The sequence below is a fragment of the Zonotrichia albicollis genome, chromosome 10 (assembly GCF_047830755.1).
Source record: "Zonotrichia albicollis isolate bZonAlb1 chromosome 10, bZonAlb1.hap1, whole genome shotgun sequence".
Classification (NCBI taxonomy): domain Eukaryota; kingdom Metazoa; phylum Chordata; class Aves; order Passeriformes; family Passerellidae; genus Zonotrichia; species Zonotrichia albicollis.
In genome coordinates this window covers 19,877,521-19,903,896 of record NC_133828.1, presented here as the reverse complement: position 1 = coordinate 19,903,896, position 26,376 = coordinate 19,877,521, and the positions used below count along the sequence as shown (strand labels likewise).

The 26,376-nt window shown below is 40.5% G+C and overlaps 1 protein-coding gene across 3 annotated transcripts in view; it reads right to left on the bottom strand.

The window, feature by feature from the left end:
• The window catches only part of SPATS2L (spermatogenesis associated serine rich 2 like), a 75,982-nt gene that overhangs the window by 35,995 nt on the left and 13,611 nt on the right, over positions 1–26,376 (bottom strand). For 2 of the 3 annotated variants that reach the window (XM_005484200.4, XM_026791618.2), the window contains exons 2-3: positions 21,935–21,995; positions 3,453–3,516 (exon numbers count right to left, since the gene is read on the bottom strand). In XM_005484200.4, the coding sequence (XP_005484257.1) occupies positions 3,453–3,491 (39 nt within the window). In that variant the 5' untranslated portion in view covers positions 3,492–3,516; positions 21,935–21,995. The remainder of the gene's footprint in view (positions 1–3,452; positions 3,517–21,934; positions 21,996–26,376) is intronic. The other variant, XM_014265115.3, reaches the window with a different exon arrangement.

The following is a 26,376-nucleotide window of genomic DNA, read 5'->3' as shown; positions in this document are numbered from 1 at the left end:
CTGAATAAAATTTCCTTCTTGCAGTGCTGCCCATCTGCTCCTCCAGCTCTGACACTTGAAATGACAAATGAGAAAGCAAGCCTTTCAGGAGAACTTCAGCAAAACTTCACTCCTAACAGAATCTCAAAAGAAGAATTTTCATCTGAATGAGTATTTTGCTAATTCCAGCTGACAGCAGATCTCACAGCAAACAAACAAACAAAAACAAGACAAAACCCCAGAAACAAAACCAACAAAAACAAACAAACAAAAAAACCCAACCAAAAAAATGGACCCAAAAGCAAGTCCTGAAGTTTAAACAATTCTTGATATTTCTTTGGATCAAAACCAAACTTGCATGCCAGAGATGAATGGTTATTCTGGGGAGTGCCTGATACTCACTCTTCTCTTGTTAAACTAAGAGGGCCTAATTGTTGCAGGAGACAATACATCACTTATCTTCCTCACTCCAATTTCTTCTTCTTTGGAAGACTTGTAATTCAGAATCTCAGCACCTCTTCTGGTGATGTACTAGGCTAATGCTTGAATACCTCCTTTGATTTTATGGATTTGGATGCAAGCCAATGAGTTTAGCTCATTTTACCCCTTAATCCGGTGAACTTTTGTGCATGTGATCTGAACTATGTATAACACTTGGTCTCTGAAAATCCTCATACAAAAAATAAACCCTTACTTATTTTCAGGCACAGAGATGATTATGAGTGTTATCAAAGGCAAGAGGGATAGTGGCATAGTGAAGGAAGACTACAGCACGGGTCAGGGCAGAGGGCATTATTCTGAGAGAGGTCCTGATGGTAAACTTCTTATACTGGTTATGCACGCAATTAATGACCTTTGTGTCAGCTGAAAGGCAGAACGTAGGTTATTCCAGAAAATCTGTGGGTTATGTGCATGAAAATATGGTAATTGAAACAGTCCTGGCTCCCCTACAAGAGTATCACAGCTGCAGGAGTCTCTGCCAACTATGGAAACTTTCATTAGCCTTCCTAACATCATAGGCCAACATTTATATAAATCTCTTGGGGGAGAAAAAAGAAGATACAAAATAGAATGTTTAACCTATTGACTCTATGAACTATTTCAGCTGAAATGCCAAGAATGAATTATACAAGTATCACTACCACAGTAGCGTTCTCTTATGACTCAAATTCAGGGGTGGGGCTTTACAGAGCCTGGTTATGAGTGTAATGTCCAAAATGTCTGCACTGGCATCATACCACTTTTAAAACAGTAGCAGAGGTTTTACTTTCTTGAATAACTAGAAACTGATCATGGAGAGAACACAGGGAAAGGTCACCACTGGAAAAAAACCCCAAACAACTGCTGCCCCACTGCCAAACAAAAGAACAAACATGCTGAAATCTGCATGGGATTTTCATCACATTTTTATCACAGTGAAACAACCTTCAATGTAAGGAGAAACCTGAGTGCTACTTTTGCAGAAACTTACATGAGTAAGTATCTGTGTGCAGATGTACAGCTCCTTTGGCTTCATGCAAGTCCTAGCAAGATCAAAGTCTTAAATACATCAAGATCTGCAAGCACTAAGGCAGAAGAAAGGGAGAACTGGAAAGGGACTGTATTCTGGTCTGTTCTTTTAAACCAGGCCTGCTTGTATTTACATTGAGGGCAATGGATTTGTGAAGCTCAGCTGAAATATTATATTTATAAACCTTAGTTTTTTTATCCAGAAATATTGCCTCTTAAAAGGTAGGTAAAAGTAAACATTAAATTCACTCTGCTTCAATGTTGTGAGGGATGACTATGGAAGCTCTGTAAGCTAAGTGAGAAAGGGATGTGATTTTTACTCCCTTACCAGCACACTGTAAATATGTATGCTTTTCAAACCTGCAAATGAAATCCTCATGTTTCAGCAGTTTATGTGCAAATATTATCCAAGGCAACTCTGCAGGACTTTTTTAAACTTTTTCCCTGTATTTCCAGTGCATCACTCAAAGACTTCTGGAGCTACAGTCACTTCATAGTTACTCGGTTTGTTGCTGCCCATACAGTAAACCAAATACAAGACACCAAAGAGAGCCACTGCAATCCTGTTTTAAAACACAAGGGACTTGCCCTGCAAGCACATGGCACATGGCTCCCTGAGCACAACACCCTCTCAACTGCAGCAGGCTTATGCTGTTTGGTCACTAACCCTTTATGCATTAAATTAATCTATTTTTTCCAGAATAAAACCCAATGATTTTGCAAAACAATTTCAATTGCTATTAAAGTAAGTTTTGAATTTGGCATAGGGATTTAGTGGCACTAAATACTAATGGAAGATGCAGGAATAAAGAGTGGAGCAATTTATAAAAGAGTGTATTGATTAAATTATTTTCCTGCCTTAAAATGCATATGCTCATAAACATTTGATTTGGGGCACTCCCAGCTGATATCACACTTGGAACACCAGATATCTACCGCAAATAAAACTCCCGTTGCAGCTCTTCATTCTTAAACTTGCAAAAGACAAACACATGATTTGTAAAATCCTGCACTTGTAAAACTGACTTAAATAAAAAATTTCAAGCTACACAGTAAATATGTAGAGCTTCAATTGACTTACTGAGTTATATTTTGGGAATTACTGTACTCTAGCAGCAGGGAAAAGAATTAAATGACATTACTTTGTGCTACAAAATCATCATGCTACTCCATTTTAAAACCCTGTGCTTTTATTCAGGACTAAGGAAGACATTCAGCACCAAGACAGAGATTCATATTGCCATGCAAATCCTCAAGCACAATGAGCAACACAGATGTTAACACCAAATATAAGGTAAAACCACTGGCACCGGGGCAGTGCAACAGGTAAGGAACTGTTTCCCATAAAGAGAGACAAAGAAATTCTGTAGTTAGATTGTCCCTTCACAATCTGACTGCTGGGAGTCACAGATCTCCTGACCTACCTCATATCCTAATTAGCTTTAGGTCCTCTACTGCTCCTGAAAGGGGGATGAGGCTCTAGCTCTAGCCAAGGATACGGAGAAGGCTCACTCAAGCACATGGAATGCAGTTAAAAGCAGACATACTTTCATAGGAAAAAGTAATCTACTCTTTGCAGGTCCTGCACTTTTAGGAATTGCTTTAAATATTACAGGTATAACATTTTTTGGCAGAAAATTGTATCTAAAGGGCATGTTTCTTCAATGGTTGCATTTTGTACAGCAGCAATCATCCCAAATTGCTGCTCTCCACAGCATCAGTGGGCACAGGAATTACAAAGGAACAAGAGAACTCTAGCTGACAAAACAGTCTCTCTGCAAAAAAGTAAAAATGCTTCTCACCATGCAAAATTCAGATTAGTCCTATCAATATCTGTGTGTGCACTTCACGCACAGAGTCAATACATTATAAAGTTCAGTATGTAAACAGTGTTGGAAAGAGCAGAAATTAAATAGGTATGCAAATATAATTTTGGTTTGTATTGTACTGTTACTTGAACCTACCTTTTCCTTGATATTTACATGAGAATTGATTTCTGCCATCTTTATTCAGAGGAGAGTAGTGTCTCTGAAATGAGAGAAAAAATCAAAGAGATTAATTTGGAGGTTTTAGTCCCAGCCTGTCAAAGCTACACCTGTAATGACTAATTGCATATGCTTACCTGTAAGCATTAGAGAAAAATGAGAACACAACGTCCTGCACAGCAGTTCTCAATCCAGCCAAAGGTAAAGCTAGTACAAATTTCTTACCTTCCCCAGATTAGTTCTGCAAGCACATTTAAAAATGCCTTATAGCTATGACTCTGGATAAAAGGCATATCACACTTCTCCCAGCCATGTCTCCCATACCCTGTTCTGAGGCTATAAAGAGCAGGAGTACCTTAGATGAACTCAACAGCTCCTGTTTTCCCATTCACCAGCATCCTCAATTTTTGCAAAAGAATGTATCAATTAATGCAGTCCTAAAAGGCAGCTAAAAGTGCCAGGAGGGTGGGCTGACAAGTGCTGCATGGCTGTTTGTTGTTTGTTTTTAATTCATAACTAATTCAGAAGATTTAGTCACACAGCTCCTACTGAAACTAACAGGGTCGGAAGATTTAAATCTCTAAGTCTTCTCTGAAAACTTGGGCACATGAATGGAATTTGCATATGATTAAGAAATCCTGCAATATGCTTTCTATTTGTAGTTATGTGGCTGGGTAATTGAGAGACACTCTACCACATGATGAAGAGTTAAACACAGGCAAAGGAGTCCCATTGCCTATTCTTGCTTCCATCAAAACCAACTGCCTTTAATTTCACTAAGGAACAGAGCTAAATCTTCACATTTTAAAATTAAATAACATATACCAAGAATTACAGCAAAGACTAAGTCAAATGAAATACAAGTTTGGTTTGGTCTCTCTCTCTAACTCTACTGTACACTGATAAAAAGGTACAGATATATGAGAACGAACCCTTAAGATAGTTTTAAAGTTGGAACAGCTCCTTTTCCCCATTTGAGCACTCGCTATGGACTGATAAGCGCTCCAAAAATTCTTCTAAATCTCTTTTAATGCCCTTAAACAATGCTCCCTCAACTTCTTCTTTGAAACAAAGAAGTTTAGTAGAGCTCAAACTCCAGAAATTAAGCACGTCTCTTGCAGTACTCACTGACAACTTTTAAATCATATAATTAATTTCTGTATGCAGCCATTTTCTAACTAAAGAGATGAGAATTGAGGAAGCATACGGGGAAGAGATAACAGGAAGAAGAAAAAGAAGTTCATTTGAGATTTGGTCTGATGAAGAGCAAAAAGACAAAAGTAACCATTTCCATTGCCAGCTATTAAAAAGACATGCTTGAAATAAGTAAGGTTGCTCGTGACATCTCCATCTTACTATACTATGAAGAGATGCTCTATCAGAACTCAAATGCCTTTTACCTGTATTAAGTCAGTGGCCCAAATGCTTAGCCAAGCCTGGAGTGTCACTATGTTGGATAAGCCTCCTTGGCAGCTGGGCCGCTGTGCCCCTGGGAAGCAGACACTGTTACTGTCTGTGGGTATCACAGAGGGGAAGGCTGCCCTTCCTGCCCCTCCTTACACCCAGAATCAAAGAGCTCAAATTAGTTTTTCTTTGTCAAGCCCACCCAAAGGCTAGAAGCAGAATTAAAAACATCTGGACAGAGCAGGCAGGAAGATCACTCAGAAGGTAAGTTCAGGGCAATTCCATTTCCAATATTTAGTGCGTTCCAATAACAAAAGAAAGGTGTTGAGAAATGCTTGTAGCCTGTAGTCTCTAGACAATTTTTTTTAATGTACTTCTTGTCTTTTGCTGTCAGCTATTTCTCATGCCGAAGGGGCAAAGAACATGAGATACAGGTGATAAATTTTCCCATGCAGACTGGAAAAGTCAGCTCTAAAGCTACTCTACGTCTTCACCTGCCTTGCTGCTTCTCATAAAAGCATGGCTTCTATCTAGTGACATCAAACCCACGCTGGAGGGGTCCTATTCTCTGTTTAAGGGGTAAGTGTATGGTAAGGATTAGTTAAGGAATCCAACTGTTTTGCTCTTGTATCCAGTACAAAGCAGATTTTGTAATGTTAGAGACAACTGATCAATGCACTCTTGCATACTGATTCAAATACACTTAATCTGATCCAGAACCTCAGAGCAACATTAACAAGAAAAAGTTCATCTGTTCCTGAAGAACCAAGCATAAAACACAGAAACAAGCTCACTAAGGGAGGTAACAAACTCTTCTGGCCTTCAAAGTTTATTAATCTATAAAAATCACTAAGTAATGGGAAAAGATCTTTGTCACTTTAAATCTTCAGGTTCTTTTTCAACATGTGCTATCAATTCTGTACCAAAATTTAAAACTGCATCTTGTATGAAGCAAATGAATCCAAATAATGATACTTTGTGAAACCCTCATGCCTCTCAACTAAGGTTTCTTCAAAGATACTAGCTAAGTAATTCTTGAAATTTAAATTAATTTTGCTGATTAAACCCGACTACTTAGCCAATTCTACTCTTCGTAGCAATGCTCTGACTTGATTTAAAACCAGACATAAAAACTTCATTCAACACCTTGCCAGAATTTGATGTGTCTCTTCTCTGCTGTACACTGCAGGTGTTTCTATGATTATAGCCTTCCACCAATAAATGTGGTGCTGATTCAGCTAGCTTGCAACTGCAAGCTATTTCAAAAAGACCTGGCATACTACACAAAACATACACTCTGCTTCTTTCTTCCTTTCTCTTTTTTCTTTCCCTTTTAAGATAAAGAACTAAGAGGACACCAGCTTTTACAAATGGACCCATTTCTCTGTACTTCACATACTTCATTAATATGCATTTTACAACTGTCAACATGAAGATGCTAAAACTGAGTTGGAGCTATTTTTCATTCACCTTCTCCAAGGACAGATAATTGAAATAACATTTATAAAACACTTGCTCGTTTATATAACTCAGGCCAGCACTGCTTGTTACATAAAATACAGATGATACATTAAAAAGAAAATGTCAATGCTGCACTAATTTTTAAAAGCATCATCCTTTATGGCTATGCTTAATAGCTAACAAATTTAAATTTCTCACTGTAGCACCAACTGATTTATTGACTTAACTAGTGTTTTTGCTCTGGTGTTATTTTAATCTCAGTGTTTAACAATTACTTCGTTTCTGTGGCAAAAGACTACAGCATATCCATAATTTTATGAACAAAATAGTCCACTGAAGTTTTATCTCCAGTCCTCAATATCTCCTTATCTTCTTGTCCTCAGTTCTTCAGCAAAGCTTCTTTCTGTGCAAGCTGTGGAACATCAAAATAGGACCCTCAGCTGAGCCCAAAAGGGACCTAAAGCCAATGGAAAACAGTACTTTACATGTTGCCAACAGCATGCAGACAAAAGAATGTTTGGACAAAGATCCCTGATAGAAAATTTTCTGCACTGGCCAAGCTTAAGTTAATACAAGTACTAAATTTAAAACACAGAAAACATACTGTATATGAGAGATTCTCAGCTTGAATGTCAGTTTACATGCTTTGTCTTTTGCTCCTGAAATGTCATTGCAAATCATGCCAAAAAACTTCCAAGAAAAAAAATTTATGAAAGAAAATCCCAACAAACTACAAAATCCCTTCTATAAATGGGTCATTAATTTCTGATATAAATTTCCAAATGCATTACCTGCAGCAGGAGATCACTCTCAGTTTCTCATTACATCCTGACCTCAAATACTGACAGGGTGTTTTTTCTAAAGCTATTACACACACCCAAATGAGACATTTCACTTGCCTTGCAAAATGAAGCATTTCAATTGCATTCAAGGAAATGCTTCAGAGAAGACTGGACTACTTTTGGCAGATTTTTACTTCTCTCCCCTACCAAATGAAGCAATTTGTATTTGTCTATGCAGTTTAAGCTACCATGAACCTGAACCAGGGCATCTATGGTGCTGGCACCTACTCTGTCCTGCTGACCTTAACTGTAAGCAGCAACGTTACAGGCAGACAGTTACAGGAACGGCCTTTAACCACTGCACAAAAACATGTCAAAGCTCACCTGACACAGCCTAAGCTATGTGCCTGCTGCCTCAGCCTTCACAGAAGATTCCTTCCTGTCTCCAAGCAGCAGTGAAACCCCACTGCTGCTGTGCTGAGCTTCCAAAGAATGCCCACCACCTTCCCACTGGTACCAGCATCTGAGGTGTTTGGCCCACAGACACCTTCCAGCCAGCCAGACTCAGGTAATGCTGACAAACATTCCATTCTATACAACATTATAGATGGGGGGATTGCCTGCATCTCAAGAATCAAAGAATCACAACAACTACTCTGTGTCTTGCCACTGCTGCAAAACCAGGCACATTTAAATTTCACACTTTCAAACTCTGTCAGGTGCTACCCCTTCTAACAACAACAACAACAACAACAACAACAAAATCTTCTTGCAAATACAGAGAGTGGAAAAGTAGTCTATAAAAACATGAGGGTTGCCAGAAAGACACAATTTGTGAAAATACCCAGTCACAGTAAAGTCTATCAGAGTAGAGACTGTGTGTGATCGCTGCTGTACCACTTCTGACATCTGAAAATACAACTTTGGAAAGGGGGATCAGAAAAATCCCCATTAAACAGCACCTAATAATCTGGTGTTGGGAGGATTTCCCATCTGTAGGCTTATGGATGAATGCTTTCCTACACCCCAAAAAAGGTCTTAGTTCCTCATCTGCCCACTGCAACTGTTTCCTTTTATAAGGAAACACTACCCCAGCAAACCAAGAATTTCAGGTCTAACAGACTTGACCCTTGCCAATGCTTCCCTAATCCCAGTCACTGAGTGAGCTTTGTCTATTAAGAGAGAAACTTGAGTTGACAAATTTGTCCCTCAAACTTTTTCATGAAGTAGAACAGCATCAGAATATGAATTTTAATTATTTTCTATTTTTAATTACAGATAATTTTCTCATTTCCAAACAGTTCAGTCAAAATCTCCCAGCTCCTAAAAGCTAGACAGGTATGGGCAGAACAAAGGAATCACAATTTTATAGAAACTTCAAAATATAACAAAAAAAAAAAAAAAAAAAAAAAAAAAGCTAAGTACCTGTGCAGGTTTTGGCTGGGATTTAGTTAATTTTCTTCACAGCAGCTCTAACACAGGGATGTTGTAGATACTGCCAGCATTTCTTACACAGCATTAAAACCTTTTCTGCCCCTCACCCCATCCCAGCAACAAGGAGTCTGAGGGGCACAAGAAATTGGGAGGGGACAGAGCAGGGACAGCTGAGCAAAGGGATATTCCATATCATATGATGTCAGGCTCAGCATACAAAGCTCTGCCACTCAAAGCTCACTCCCATGGGGAGGCAGTGAATGAGCAGCTGTGTGGTGCTTAGTTGCTGGCTGGGATTAAACCATGGCAGTATCTAATGAGATTGTAGCAGCCTGCACTATGCTTTCATCTTCTCTATTTCTACCTTCTCTACAGAATTACATCTCATTTTCAAATAAGATTCCTATCCATCCATATATATTATATTACACTGTCTTGCCTGCAGACTTCCACATGGCCTAGGTAAAACCAAAACCAGCAGAATCAGAGACACATGGCCTCCATTGCACATTTCACTGTTTCTCATTATAAAGAAATGCTACTAGAAAACTGCAGGCACATGAAGCCTGAGATGAACACAATTTTTCTGATGCAGTTTTAAGCTAATATTGTTGCACCAGAAAGACTGAAAAAAAACTGAGGGGGAGATTCCAAAATTCAAGCATTTCAGAAAGGAATTATTTTGGTTTTCATTCAGATCTTACTTAAATAGAAGAAAAAATTAACTAGGTCAAATGGGCCAACATCAGCATGCCACTGTGTGTAAAGCTACAAGAAATACGAAGATTCAGATATTTGTCTTCAGTATCTTGAGATCAGCAATGGGTATGATTTTCTATTTGCTGTAGTCTCCCGTCTAAAGACAAACATAATAATTAAATGCATAAACATAACCAGAGTCAGGAGCGCCCAGAACACATTAACAAGTATCCTCACAGCTCTCCTTTGAGTCTTTTGTGGCACTAGGAATGAACACATCTAGTAAAAACAACATTAAATGTTATAAATACAGAACTGGTGTTCTCCAGTACTGTTTTATATCTTTCTAATGACTGCATGTAGAAGTTTTCTATGCACACCATCATTTGGTATTTCCTGGTTTTTGGAAGTCTGAGATTAGCTACTTCAGACTAGTTAAACACCCCAGATAAGTTTCATGACATCTGAGGGCTTTAAAATCCTTTCCTTTAAATGCCTGCATAAAGATATGTATGGAAGTGCACAAACATTCCAGAATATTCCTCATTTGCAGAGTCCAGTCCCGCTACTGTCCCCGGTCACGCTTGTCTCAATCACAGAATGCAGCTGTTGCCTCTGCATTCTCCCTCCTGCTCAGCTACTGCAGCCAGACTCTGCTGGTCACCACACTGTGTCTGAAACCCATTGGCTGCAGATCTGAACACAGGATGCAGGAAATAAAGCATCTCACTGATTCCACATGTAGCTCTGGAGTCCTAGAGAAAGGAGGCTTATGCTCCTCCATTGTTTATCACCTTCTCCTGAGGATTTCTGAAATGTCTGACTACACAGTCTGAGGAAGAAGCAGATGTCTCAGATCTACAGGTTTGCAGGTTGCTCGCTTGCAAATGGGGAGTAAGGGTAAAGGTTTGGAAAATGTGCAGTGGCACATCAGAACTCAGTTATGCTACTTAACTCCATAAAGTCCATATCTGAGAGAACACAGACCTATCTGCTAAAAATAAAAAAGGGACAAAGGTGAGAGTGGGATATGTGAGGAAGGACAGACCTTAGCACCTAGCTCAGCATCCTTCTGTCTCCTATCCTCCTCAGAATTCTGCCAAGGGCAGGAATGGCCCTAAGCAGGTACCACAGACACACTGCCATGTCCAGTCAGTGTTGCAATCAAACAGTTAGGCATCAGTAAGTTCTGTACCTCATTCTGATAAAACCCATTGCTCTTTGACCTTGTTATGCTCTCCCCCTCCTAAGCAGAGATGGTACCGTCCATGTAACCCAGGGAGAGCCTGTGCCTCTCCCCTCTTGTCAGCTGATTTGCTTCCCTCTCCCAGCTCCAGGGTGTGAGAAGCCAGACCACTGCTTATGTGGGCAGCACAGGCATTAGTGTTTTCACAGAGATCTGGTGCGTGAGGGGTCCTCAGGTCCTCCCTGCACTTGGTGTTGCAGCTCCATTATATGAGAATCCTGCAGAGGAATGCTCTAGCCCTTGACAGGGTCACAATAAGAGTGGGTCAAAAGAAAGCTACTGACTGGCATCTCTCCCAACTCCATTAATATTTCATCCAAACAGTTTACAAGTATTCAGTGACACAACCACATCTTTTGATGCTGACATCACAAAAGATTCTGGCTGTATTTTCTATCACCGGTCACCCCTGGTTATGCAAGGCAGCTAGCAAAACCTCTTCCTGTACAGCCTTTGAATCCTGGCTCTGTCCTATCCAAGTGAAGCTCTTCTTTAACACAAGCTTCAGTGTGGCTTCCCCAGAGACTGGTGTCACTGTGTGAGCTGGTGCTTCCTCATGACAGGTGACTGACACCCTCAAACAGTGACCACCAGTTACACTGTTACAGACTACCAGTTACATACAGGGACCTGGAGGCGTAACAACCAATTCTACCTCTGTAGAATATAGCTTGGGCTAAAAAGGATCCAAACCAGTAGTTTATATGAAGGTCATTAATGCCATCCTGCATCTGAGCAATGGAGAGCAATTTAAAAAGCACATAAAGAAAGGTCAGCTCTGCATTATTTACAGCAACTTACTAGAATGAAGAACAGAGCTGCAGAAGGGGACACATGCAAATCCTGTGTAGAGCTATGTTTCCACTGTTTCAACAGATAGGTACCAGTGCAAAGTAAATACTCTGTAACTGCTGACATATACACTCACACATATATATATGTGTGGGTGTATATATATACATATATATATATATATATATAGAGGCAGGCACATAGACATACAAAGAATGCATAAAATTCTTTATGAAATTATCATATTATTAAGTAAAATAAATTTGAAAATAAACTAAGTACCATTAGTTTTTAAAAAACAGCATTCTAAACATTGAAAAACTTCCCCAAAACACATGTGGCAGTACACCTCTTCAACAAAACCTAGGAATTCAAATTCAAAAAAATATCAAATTTCTGGAAAGGAGTCTTGCACAGCAGCAGGCTTTTCCATGAAAGGATATTTTACAGGATAGAAGAGTAATTTTCTAGTGAACATTCAGGGGATTTGGGCACAACTTCTGAAAATTCCTCCCATCCTCTTTCCATACTGATTAGGAGCCAAACATTTATTTTCAAGCCAGATCCTTTCTAAAATTGCATAACTTGCCATGTGAAGCAGAGTCGGTAATCTAAAGCCAACATTTTTCCACCTAAATTAATGTACAAATCATGTGTTTGAAGTCCCTATCCAGCTGGTTTTGTCACCTGAACAGCTATCAAATATACTGCTAAAAGTCTGAGTGGTCAAATGCACATGTAATTCTAAACTGAGGTGACAGCACTTCCTTTGCTCTTCTTTTTGACCCATCCAATTTATACCATACATTTACCAGAGAACGGAACGCTCAGCAACACCAACTCTACTCCACATCAAGAAGCTCTAGTGAACTACAAAAATACCAAAAGGCTGAAATAGTATAAGCCAGAAATTCTCGTAACAATTTTTCATTTCATGGTAGGAAATTATCGACTCATTAAAATCCTTCGGAAATTTTGGAAAAAACGAGGAGTCTTGTTCTAGAAATGTTTATACAAAGAACATGAAATAGCTCAAATAGAAGAGACAGAAAAAACTCATCTCAGCAGCCCAGTGACAAGAGAAAGCCTCCAGCCCACTGAAGATCTAGTGCCTGTTCCAAACCTGCCTGCTGCTGTACCAGAAGAGTACTTTAACCCCTAGGCCATTCTTAAAAGCAAAGGATTTTCTCTAAATAGTTTTCCTATTTCCCTCCAACACATCTATGAGCCTCCTAGAACCAGGTAAGAGCCAGCAAAGGCGTATCTCCACTCCAGAGCTCCAAAGGCAGGAAACTCAGCACCACTGTATAGCTACCACAACTACCCAGGGGCTGCTCAGGATAAAATATCCACTTGCTGGCTTCTGATGCTCACCAGTTCAGGGACTGCATGCAGGGGCTCCATACCCTCCCCACGCTGCAGGACAATGTTGCTGGAAGCCTAGAGCCTGTGTTCTGCTGGCTGGCATCCTAAAGGAACATCTGCAGAGCATCACTGTGATTCAGCATAATCTGAATTCCTGGTTTTACTATGTATATCATACTAGGAGAGCTAAGCCCAATTGACAATAGATGAATTCAGCTACATGGTCAGTAAACAGTTTTCTCTGATTGGCAGGAGGGAGGGATGGTGGTTCTGGAAAAAAAAAAATCCGACTGAGAAAACTCACTTTCCACAGTAAGACTTGCCAAAATAAACATTAGCCTCTTGCTCCTCCTAAAACGCCTCAAAATATCTTCCTAAACATACAGACAAAGAGCAGTGAAATAGCAAAAACCAATCCACTCCAATTCTACATCTGCATGACCCTCCTGCAAAACAACAGAAGAGGTTAATTTTCAGTTTTTACAAACGAGGTATTATCTCCCAAGCTGTTCTTGCCAGGGACCTGAGCTATTAAGCCATTTACGCTGGCTCCTATTTCAGCTCAGAACCGGGTGCCAAGAGACAGCGCTGGCTCATTTGCTTTTGCGGCTGCCCAAATGTGGACTGCTACAAGGGCACAGCATGGGAATGCTAACAGGCAAGGATGGAAAGTGGGAGCACCACTCGCCTCAATCACAGTGTTTTCTCTAAACAGTAAGAGCAGAAGTAAAAAAGTGAATGTTAGGAAGTGCACAATTTCACACCTGTTTTGGACATCATTAATTATCACAAGGAATCAAACTTCTACCAGCAGGCTGGCAGAGTATAGTAAATTTTCAAGGCTGGAATAAACCTCAAGTTCAAAGATAATCTGATTTCTGGAGCTATTCTGATTTCAGCCTTCTTTCTATTAAGTATTCAAAGTCCATGTCACCTTTCTTTCTTGCTCAGACATCTCTGAAGAACCAGTTTACTGTTGTTAGATGTGCAAGGCTGCTCTCAGCAAATATAATCCTTTGAATTCAAAGAGCTACATGGACTTGAACCAGCTGCTTGCTGGTCCCACAGGAGCCCCTCCAGCTGCAGACAGAGAAGTCAGCAGAGCTGCCCTGACCAAGCACACCAGGAAGCACGACAGTCATGATGAACTGGCAAGTTTACAGTGAGTTTGGGGAAAGGAAGCATTTTACCAGAGCTCTGAAAGTGCTCTCTGAATAAAGGGCTTCTGAAGGGAGCTGATAAGTCCAGGTGCTCAACTGGAGGCATGACAGACCTGAAGAAGCCTTAGTGTGGTGAGACCTCAGGTAAATAACATATATTCAAAGTATAAGTAAGCATACTTTATGAGTCAGTGAGGTTATGTATATGCTTGAAGGTAAACACCTGATTTAAATGTGACAAAGCAGTCTGAACCTTCCAAAACCAAACACTGAAATTAAATGCAGTCTTTCATTTTCTATAACCAAGTCACCTCATATAGCTCCTTTGAAGAAGATGCAAATTTTTCCTTGAACAGTATTTAAATTATTATATCTTATGTACATATGTACACATACAAAATATATGTACATAAAAGCTCTAACAAATGTTTACAAGTTTCTCTAGTAAAATCACCTGATGTATATCCACAATGAACAGACACAGGCCCAGCATCACTCCCATATTAACAGTACCTGTAGAATCACACACTACACTGTTTTCACCACTGACATTTTGATATTCTCAGATTTACAACACATAACAGTCTTCCTCTGCTCCCCCACCTTCCTACTGCTGAGGAAAACATTGATTTTCTAATGTTAACAAAAAGTATTCCTGGAAACAACAACAAAAGCACATAAATAAGTTAACCAATAATTGCTTATTGTTTCATACAGTCTTTCAACCTAATTGCTATTACACATGAATAAGCAGCTATTAGAGCATTCACTGGACTATGAACTGCACTTTTTAGAGGTAAAATCCAAAGGAAACCCATAAATTTTTTCAACTGAAACCCACAGTACCTAGCAATGTCAACATTAATTGCAAAAGTACAGTCAATCAATGCAGACTGCATACTGCCAAAAATATGCAAAAGTGCCTTAACCAGTCCCCCCTTTCATACCCTCCCCAGCAGAAAAGGGACAATCTCAAAAACTTTTCTGTTTCTGAAGGTCAACAGCATATGAAATGTTGCTGAAATGCATGAACTGAGGTCCCTGTTTAGACAGATATATTAAGATTTTGATTTTTTTTTTTAATTACAGGTTTTTTAACTTGGAAAGGACAATCCAGAGATAAAGCTGACTAGCTGCAACATATGGACAGCAAATGGAGTAATTTTATTAACAGAATAAAAAGAAGATATTTTATTTATTGAGGAAAATTTTCAAGAAAATAAAAGTATGTATTATTGTAAGGTGTTTTTCTCAAAGCCAGGTAAGCTCACTTACACTGTATAGCACAGATACACATTCTGGAGCATCTTTCAGCTCATTTGCTTGTCTCTATTCACCATAAATGATCTATTTTTGGCATGCCAGAATCCATGAAATGATAAAATCTGTGGGCAAACCTTTACTTTGCATCTGTCCAGAATTTCTGAAGATGAACCTTTAACACAGCTTTGGAGGATAAGATAAAATACTACTTGCTGCACAGAATTCAGTGTTCAAGAGTTCAGCTTTAACTTGTAGTTATCACTGCAGGCCCTACCAGCTGAAACTCTCAGCGTGCTAAAGGATGCCAAACCCACTTTACTTGGGCACATGGATACCAGCAGGTTTCAGATACTGGATTGGGTTTGTGTGACAATGTTTTGATAGTGGAGGGGTTACAGGCTTGGCTTCTGTGAGAAACTGCCAGAAGTTTCCCTCGTGTCCGATAGAGTCAATGCTAGTCAGCTTCAAGATGCACCTGCCAATGGCCAAGGTCAATCCCACCAGCAACCACGGCAGTGTCTCTGGAATAACAGTTAAGAAGGGCAGGGTGAAAAAAGCTGTGCAGCAGCAATTGCAGGTGAAGGGAGGACTAAGAAAGAATATGCAAAAGGAACAGCTCTACACACACCAAGATCAGTAGAGAAGGAGGGGCACGAGGTTCCGCAGGCACTAGAGCTGAGATTCCCCAGCAGCTTGTGGAGGACACCACACTGGAGCAAGTGGATGCCTGAAGAAGGCTGTATCCCTGTGGGAAGCCCTCACTGGAACATGCTCCTGGCAGTGACCTGTGGACCCTTGGAAAGAGAAGCCCATGCCAGAGCAAGTTTGCTGGTAGGACTTGTGATGCCACGGGGGGCTCACGCTGGAGCAGGCTGTGCCTGAAGGACTGCACCCCACGGGAAGGGACCCTTGCTGGTGCGGTACAGGAATCCACAGTGGTGCAGTTTGAGAAGAACTGTAGCTCGTGAGAAGCCCCCTGTTAGAGAGTTTCACACAGGGCTATGTTCCCTGGCAGGGGCCCCACACTAGAGCAAGGGAAGAGTGTGGGGTTCCTTCCCCTGAGGAACAAGGATCAGCAGATGCAATGGGCAATGAACTGACCATGACCCACATTACCCACCCACCAGCACTGCTCTGGAGAGGGGTTAGAGAAATTGGGAGTAAAGTTAAGCCAAGAAGAAGGGAGGGCTGAGGGGAAAGCGTTTTTTCAAAATTTAGGGGGTTTTTTTCTCTTTATCTTCCTTTTATTGACCGGTAACAAATTAAGCTAATTTATCCAAGTCTGGTCTGTTTTGCCTGTGATGGTAATGGCTGAGTGATCTGTCCCTGTCCTCCTGACCCACGAGTCCTTTGTTATGTTTTCTCTGTCCTACCCAGCTGAGGAGAGGAGGGACAGAGAGGCTTTGGTGGGCACCTGGTATCCAGCCAGGGTCAATCCACCAGAAGCACACAAAAAAGCACGTTTTCTATGGGAATCTCAAAATTGCTTTAACTGCTATGTCTCTCTTCTCACTGCTGTTAATTACCAACATTACAACAGCACTGACAAGCTCTTATGTATTGCACGTAGGCACTATCAAAATCCCCAGGCTGGTTAACAGTTACCACACTGAGCAAGCCAAAGTCTCAGCAAGTCAAACACCCAGTATCTCAACTTGCTGTAATCATCCTGTCAGCAGTAAGAACTGCAACTGCCAGACAATAAACTGAGCTGCTAGGATTTCCCAATCAAATGGGTTTTGTTGGGGTTTGGTGAAGCTGCTTCAGCATAGCCAAAACATTTCTCAAGCACCAGCTAAGCAAGGGTTCCCCAACAGCTAAGTGAAATCCCTGTTAGCCAGCTATCCTTTCCCAAAAAGCCCAAATCACAGCAAAACTTGAGATAAGCAAAGTTCAGCTTAACAAAGCAGGAAGTTACTGTGGCTTGTGCAGACACAGAAGAGCTGATCACAGCATTTATTATCAAGTAAAGCGCTGTATCAGTCACGCCTTTCCTTCATTATTCTACAGCCTCACCAAGTAAAGGCAGAGGTAACTCCTGAACAGCTAGTCCTTTACAAATTGTCTGACTGTATTTTCATGAAGCCATTCACAAAGTTATCAACTTCATTCATAATGAGCAGTCCTGGCAGTCACTCATACATATTTCTTACTGTAGACAAAAACACAGAGCTGCCACAAATTCACATCTCCAATTTAGCCACACACCAAAACAAGCAGGGCTGGCTCTGCAGGGAGCAGACGTGAGATGTGACTGCATTCTGTGGTTAACAGAGCTCTGTCGCTGGCATCCACAGAACCAAGGACTTTGGATGAAGAGAGCTGGATTCATAGTTGCTCAATATTTGGACTCTCCAATAATGGAGGACAAAAAAAAAGACCCATATATGAGACACAATTTACACAGGATGAGATTCAGCTCCATTGGCTGTCTTCCTTAAACATGAAATTTACTTGCCAATAACACTGACACATTGCCAAGACCTGAACTTTCTGTATCACTATTTTTCCATGGGTTCTGCTCATTAACTGAGTTCAGACAGCCTAGCCACCTTGCTCACAGTCAGAGCACAGCAACAGGGAATGTTTTGGCTCTTTTTAAACTGCCTGAACTGCGCAGTTGGAGAAAAATACAAGAACTCTTTCACCACTTTATCCCCACATACACCTCGCTTTTGGACAGGGCACAAATTACTGCCTTGATCCTCCCTTGTAGCAGAATACACACTCCATCCTAGTAGCCCCAGAGAACATTTCTTCCTTTGCTATTGAAAACAAAGATTTCCATAATTCTTCCAACCTGCTCCAACTCCTGCTCCATAGAGGGAACAAAAAATGAAGTTATCACTGGCAAAGAAAAACTACCTGCTCGAATCATGAACTTTACAGCTGAACTATTTCAAAACATACTGGAGGGGGGCAATTCTATTTTGTCTTCAGTGTGGGCTGCCCTTTATGAATATGTTCACTCTTCTCCACCATACAAGGAAAGTTTCATTGAAGTCAGTGCTTCAATGTTAAAAAGGCATGAGAAATTGCACAGAACTTTTTATGAAGGCACTGGAGTCTCGGTTTCACTGTGCTTACTGCATGATCAACCAAATCCCATAATGTCATCTCTCTCCTGGAATGCCAGCACTGACTGACAAACCTAGTAAGAGGTTTGGAGGTGGCTGCCTTGAACTCTGACATTTAGACCAGTCACACTGCTACCCATTTGTGTATGCTTTGTGATGTTTCTCACTACCAGGAACAAATACTTATCTCTCTTGACATTAACAAGTAGAATAAAGAAGTGCCACCAATAACAAAGCAGGCCAAATACCCTAAAAATAAACAATCAATTCAGGAACTCGAGAGTCTCCTTTAATCTCAATTATTTTCTCTAAAAAAAATCTGTGAAAGCTCAACTTGCTTTCAGTTTCAGACTTTGATATTGATCAAAGTAATCAGAGAGTTCTAATCTCAATTACCTGAACTCTTTGCATCACATAGCTGCCAGTTATTTTTCACTGACAGCAGCATACACAACCAAAAGGTGCTGCAGGGAAGAACAGGGCCATTCACTGATTTTTTTTCAGAAGTGAACTAAGATTTCATTCCTACTTAAAATCTTTTATTTTTTAGTTTTTCCATTTCTTATGATGAGCCCATAAGTCTAATTCTTAATGTTTTAATTTTGAAACCATTTTATTGGTCCAGTCTCATGATAAGTAAGACTCACAGAGCTGATTATTTTAAGGCACAGAATTATATACTTACACAGACAGCAACAAGATGCACCTATGGGCAATTAGAGAATTACCCATTTCTGACATAGGTCTGATGTTCACACTGGGTTAAATTTCTCCAGAACTGTTCTCGCAGGACAGAGTCAGCTTGAATTTGCAAACACTATTCAGACAAGCACTTAAGTGCTACTGAATTTCCTGAAACAACTTTTTTTACACAATTTTCAGTGAAAAATGAACTTCAGCAAATTCTTAAGTATTTTTGAACTGTTTCAGAAATGTCCATGATTCTAATGAAAATTTCACATCTGCACATACAAGAAAACATTTTTAATGAAGAATACTCTGTTCTTAAGATGTTACAATAGGATTTTGTTCTTCTGATAATTGCTTTCTCAGTACTACATTAGAAAGTAAGTAAAAAAAGTAGTATGATTTGGGTTGTGGTGGGTCTGACTGGGATGGAGTCAACGTTCCTCACAGCAGCCCTCACGGTGCTGGGTTCTGGCTCTGTGGCTCCAGCAGTGCTGACAACACACCAGTGTTTTGGCTATTGCTGAGCTCTGCTTGCACAGTGTCAAGGCCACCTCTGCTTCCCACTACACCCCCACAGCCAGGCTGAGGGTGGGCAACAGACTGGGATGGGACACAGCTGGGACAGCTGACTCAGTGACCTGAGGGATATTTCATGTGATGTATCCTCAAGATCATAAATAAAAATTGGGATAAAGGAACAAAAGGATATTTTTCTTTTCAAGCAAATTTTTTGGCTGTTGTTTGGAGACTGGTTGGGTATCAGTCTGCCATCACCTGGTGTGCCCTCTCCCTTGCTCTGCTTCTTTTTCACCCCCTGAGCTTTTCTTCACCTATTAAATGTTTTTTTTTAACTCAACTCAGGGGTTGTCTTTTGTTCTCCCATCTTCTCCTCCACCCTCCTGTGGAGAGCTGCTGCAGGGAGTTAGGAACTGTGTAGGTGCTTGGCTGCTGGCCAGGGTGAACCTACCACAGCAAGTAACATTGAAAACCCATCCCAGATTGGTGTACTCTCTTCTCAGATTCTGATCCAGAACTTGCCCCAGTATTCAGTGTATACAAAAACGCTATTTCTCTAGACACTTGTAAGGGCACTTTACCTCCATATATCTGAGCTGAGTATAATCCTCACCCCAGCTCTACAGTCTGAGGAAGCATTTGTTATTCTCATTCTGCTGAAAGGTAAAGAAGTGGAGGGGACTACAGGAAAAGATTTTCAGAGCTGATTAAAAATTTTAGCCTCATTTGTAAAAAGAACATTTACACACAGCTATCTTTTAGTAGCAACATGAAGACTTCTCAGAGCTGAAAAACAATCTCTTTGCAAGTTTAAGATCTTTACTGACCTCCCTTATTACTACCCCTCCAAGTACAAGACTCACAAATATGGATCTTCACTTAACAAGCCAGTAAGTTTCCTTATTCTCAGGGTGACGAGGCATCATTCTGGTGTGGAAGACCAAGTGCAGCTGAAAAACCAGCATCTTTCCCAGAAATCACTGCTTCTGAGAAATGTCTGTGCTGTGTAACACTGCTGACAAGGGTGGAGATGCTTTCAAGATATCTCGTTCTCTAGGCAGCCCATCTGTTTCTGACAGCTCAACTTCTGGTCAGCAACTGACCCAATGAGTCACTCTGCTTGTACTGTACAGAGCTCAGAGCCAGACAAGCAATATTTCATCATGTACTTGGCCACACTTGTGATCAGCAGATGCCGCAGAACCACTTTGGGCACGTATCTTTTTCTTCTTTCCTTTGAGGAAGTCACACAGCTCACCACTACGGAGTTCAGTACGCTGAATTATTAACCACCACATTGACTCCATTCAGCCACTCCCTGTGAGCTTTCCACTACCAAAAGCTTTGAAACTTTGCCATGTGGCAATTCTGTGTAAAAAGTCTGAAGCAAAAGGGAAATCCTTAAGAAACAGCATAACTACCTCCACCAAAGTAACAGGCTGCATGAAGTGAATAATGGGCAAATGAAATTACTTCTCCTTCCATCTATTTATTTATGGTGCTGAGCATTTCAGAAACTTCAATACATAATCATATTTATCATTCTGACACCCGTGCTTAAGTGCAGGAGTATTGTTATCTCATCTTACAGATTTAAAATTGAGGAATTAAGTGATGCAGTGAAGATTTCTCAGGAAGCCATTCACAGGGGACACAATCCAGGTGTCCTAAGCTGCAAGGAAACTGGAGAACCTTACAGACATTTGAAAAAATTGGTCATCTCTATTAGAATTACACAGAAGGATGAGGTCCTTAAAACTTTAAACTTGTTAGATTGAGGTTTGGAACAGATTTAGCTTATGTTTCTCTGTGTCCAGCATGTTAAAAATCTATCTCCTTTGGACAAAAAGACAAAAGGAATTCCTTGATATGTTCAAACAAATATTATCTCCAAAACAAGTGACAAAACCCATAGAGTTTGGACCTCTAAAATTAGGCAACTGCAGAGCTCCCATTTCTCAGTTTTGTAGTCTACATGTGCATTTAATTTTTTTTTTAATTACTACAATACTACCCTTTCCCACTATCCTCTCAACATCACTTTGGACTATACTTAGTGTGATATGACTTCAGAATATCAGTTCAGCAGAACTTTCAGTTACAAATCATGCTACATCTTCATAGTCATCCAAACAATTACAAAACATGAGGAGATGGTGAGGAGAAGCAGTAGGACCATACAGCATAAGCTGGTTAACTTAATGACAGAGAGGAAGAAGACAAAAGAGAGAATTTTATACAGAATGGTGAGTGACAGACTCTGGAGAAAAAACTGCCCCATCCCTGAGATTGTTCAGGGCCAGGCTTGATGGGGCCCTCAGCAACCTGGTCTACTGTAAGGTATCCCTGGCTGCAGCAGGAGGCTCAGAACAAGAGGATCTTTAAGGTCCCTCCCTACCCAAGCCACTCTATGATTTACATATGATTCAAGTTCCAGGATGTTCAAATAGACCGCACTGCTCTGGTGAAAGCAGCCCCCAAAGTTCTTGGCTTCTTGTTCTTGCACTGATAGACCTGTAAGCAAAGAAACTTCCTATATGAATGATAAGCAAAGAGATAAAAAGTATCTTACCACTGCAAATTACTCCAGTTTCTCTTCCTATTTTTCTGTCTTCTCCAAAAGACTGTATCTCCTGTAAAAATAGCTGAAGTTAAAAAAAAACCCAAACAAGTACTTGATTTTTTTCTTAATTTGCTTTACTGTCTTCTTACAGAAGAGTTTTGTGAAAAAAACATCCCTCATTCCTTTACTGCTGTGGTCAACACGTGGGGATTCCCTTACCTGTTTTACAGGGCTTTTCTTTTCTAAGGGTCTATCTCCACTGCCATGAAAGCTCAGGCAATCACCTAAGCTTCGTTGTTAGTCCCATTCCTGACCACAGATACAATTCTCTCCTGAAACAAACCCAGTTTTTAAAGCCTGTATTTTAAGCTCAAACTAGCCAGCACATTGGATATGCAGAAAGATAAACTTAAGCAATGAAAATTATTTTATCATTAATGCAAGAGAGCAGTAGGTGCAAGTTACAGTAACATAGCAGCTACTAATCCAACCCCTCTGAGCAGCACTAGTGCAGCTCCACGGTGGTCACTCTCCAGAAACAACATTATCATCTCAAGAATACTAACTCAGATGAAACAAAGGGAAATCCAAAGGGTGACACCAGCACTTTGTTCACAATACAAGGTCTTTGCTGATTTACATATAAATTTCAGAGGAATTGTCCCCAAAGTTAAAGACACACAACCACATGGAAAACTGAGTGCCTATTTACATCCATACATGGATGAATGGAAACTGGTCTCCCAATTTCATCAGTGCAGGGAAGTAGTTAAGTTTTGTATTCTCTTGTGTAGTTGTGAGGACAAGGCAGTCATGGTCTCTGACTTACCATGCATGCCAGATAGAAATTATTCCTCTTTGGCAGCTGTTAAGTGAGTTGCACACTGGTCCTTGTTTGCTTTGGAATAAGATCTGTTCAGCAGTCCCTCAGCTAATCCTAAAAGAATATTGCAATGTTTCTGAACATCCTGATTGCTGAAATCAGCCTCTACTAAGCCACTATGACTGGACTGTCTTTACAGACAAATTTTTCCTTCTGTACTACAAAATACTACCTCTGTGTACAGACTAGAAATGTGTGACTGCTGTCATATTTAATTCATTTTATCCTTATTGAAACTACATATTTTGCCACGGCCAAAACAAGTTTTAGACTGCAAAAGTCCTGTCAGCATCACAGATTTAGGTTAAAGCAAGGCAGAAAGCTCTTAATTGCTTCTGCATCCAAAACAGCCAGATGTTCCCTGAAGCACTTCACCTGGCAAAGGCTCCCACAACAAAGACTCTCTCAGCTTATGTCCCAAAGTCCATTACCATCTTAACACACATTTCTGCATGGCTTGCTGAGTCACAGTTATGTTCAAAATCAAAGGAATGAATAGAGCAATTTAAAATGTGATGCTTCAATGAAGAAATACAAGTAGTCACACATGTCAGTGTTAAAGAGCATTTCTGGGTGTTGGAATCTACACAACAGGCACAGATCCATGAGATGAAGAGAGGGCTAGGAAACCTGGTGAGGGAGGCATACCCAATTCCTTGTCTTTGGGCAGAATACCCCAACCAAGCACTGGGCAAGAGGCCTATGTGATGGCCCTACCAGGAGTTTTGTCTTCAGGGCAAGCAAGGGTAAGATTTGGCTGTTCTCTCAAAGGGACACAAAGAAGGGCTGAGAACTCATCCATTTTGTCCAGTGAGCACCTGAATCACAGCAGAGAAGACAGAAACATTCCTCATAGCTACTGCACTTCTTATGTCAACATCCAGACATTGAACTCCTTCCAGTACTGCCTATAGTCTGCAGGAAGTATTTTTAGGATTTAAACACAGCAAATCAGATCACAGACATTATTGCACTGAGGCATCCTAGCAATTCTTTTCCCCTGCATCACATCTCCTGCTAAACCCCAGTTTGGATCTTTTTCAACCCAGGCTACATAGGAGAATCATCTCCAACTTCACTGGAAAACTAAAACCTGAAAAAGTCAAATGGGAAGAGCTTTATAACTTGAAAAAATTGTTTTTTTCCTACGTGAGTTCTTTTGATAATTTTTGTCCTTTGGAATGTGACAAGATTTGAAGAAGAAAGTGACAGATAATGTCAGAATCCCATTTATTGATGTGGTCAAGAAATATCGTCACAGGTATGAAATTAATCAAGCTCAAATTATAATTATTGCCCCTTGAGAGGTATTATTAAAAATTATTTTAAAACACAAAGGAACATAAGCAAAAAATTGAAGTCCAAGGTTCTTCTTTTGCATCGCCATAAAGTAACAAAGCAGATAGCCAACAGCACAATTCTAAACCCTCCCCATTTTACAGTGAACAGTAAAGACTTGTTCTTTCCAACCAAATGAGATATATTACCTTGAAAAAATTAATTAATTCTATAGGACATCTTTCCACAGTTTGATCACCTCTCCTAAATCACCACTTTGTCTTTACTCAATGGTCCATGACATGTTATCAAACACTATGTGGGGAAAAAATGACTCAAGGGCGGAGAAAGGAAATCATGAGTAAAGGTACAACAGTTAAAAGGAAGTTATTTGACTTTTGTATCATCACAGATAATACTGTTGCTTAACATGCAAATGTTCAAGTAATTTTCCATTATAATGAAAGGTCAATTCTTGAAGTGACTTTTATTCTTAAACAATGAAAAGATGTTGGAATAGGAAGGCATGCTTCACTCTGCAGGCCTTACAATGCAGGCTGAAGAACACTGGCCCATATTCCTCTGTGGCAGATCCATGGCTGATGAAAGCCATGTGCGAGGAGATTACATGATACCCCCTCACAGAACCTTCAGCACACTGTCCTCCTCTGCACAGTATGAGAGGGAAAAAGCAGAGCTACAGGTATCACATCACCAAACTGCACATGCAGCAGAGCTCGGTGACAAACAACGGCACCAAAACCAACATAGGCCCAAACACCTGCCAGGAATCAGTGCTCATCACAGAGCTACAGCCCTGCAGGACGTACAAATAACCCAAGCATTTTAATCCCTCCCCATCTTGAGCTGCGACTCTTTCGGCAGTTCCCTAATCCTAGCATTAATGTGATATGTGACAACAGAAGAACGAGACACGAAGTTTAACTCTAGATCAGAACAGCTATTCATTGTGGCACAGCTCTTAATGAACCTAAATAGCAGAATCAAAGCATGAGCTATATAACACTCTAGACTGGAGTCCTCATCCTACAGGAATCTTTACTCTTCAGATAGTAAAACAAGGCCTTTGGCCACTTTTCTTCTGATGTCTAACCCTGACTGCAGCCTTAACCTAGGATTTCACAACACGCCCTTCACACAGAAAAGCTCAAAAACTCCAACATTGCACTCTTCTAATTCCACTGTAGACCCATGAGCCTTCTGGACCCTAAGAGCAAACACAACCTGCAATCCCTCCATCCCCAAGTAAATTTCCTACACAAATAGGATTGGCACACCTGTGCAAAATACTGTGCTAAATACATCTCATATCACACATAGTGACTATAGCAGCACTGTAATTAACTGAAAGTTGTCAGAGTCTGTTAAGAATAGTTTGTTTGGCTTCTGGTTTGGGATGATTTTCTGCTTATTTTTAAAAAATATTAAAAGCTAAGTTTATAGTGGAATCAGAGGCATATTGAGCTGGGATGAATGGTGATAACACAAGGAAACATTGGACTATAGACAGTTAGCTTTTACTTCAGGATATTTCTTTGGTAAGGCCACTGATGGAACATCTAGGTGAGAAGAAAGTCAGCACAAGGCAGGTGATCTTCTGAATGTTGCTATGAATGACTGCAAAGGCTATTTACAGTCGGCTGGTCCACACACAAAAAAGTGAGATTTTGTTGATGACTATGGCACTTGGGGTTTTTGGCCCTTTTCTGGGTTTTGCTTTTGGCCTAGCTAGTGAGTCACATTTCCCTAACTGCCAATGCAGCTGCTCAGCACATGGAAAGCAAACCTCACTTTCTTTGACAGTGAGACCTTAAGACCTCTACCCTCAACCCTTGCAAGCTCAGATGTAGCCAATCAGGGATTCTCCTTGTCTGCCACTGCTACACTTCAACACAGCGGTAAGATCCTGTCAGTATCAGTCAGTCAGTAACAACAACTTCCAAAGCTGAACTCTGCCTGCCTTTAACCCAAGATGCCCCATTTTGTGCACTGCAGTTTCTAACCCTGGCCAGGGCATGCAGTGCCAAGCACATTCAGCAGGATCCAGCCTTCAGAGCACAATTCATATCAACATTTACACCGTGCGCTTCTTACTGCAACAAAAGATGTATAATATTGTAAATAGTATGAGGCCTTCTGGCTAAAACCATCCACATTTGGTATTTGCCAAAGACTGTATAGAAGAAAAATCTGTTGGCATTGGGATTGGGAAACAACCAAATAAAAGCTTCAGGACTGGATCACCTCTCATCCTACACCAGATTTCTGT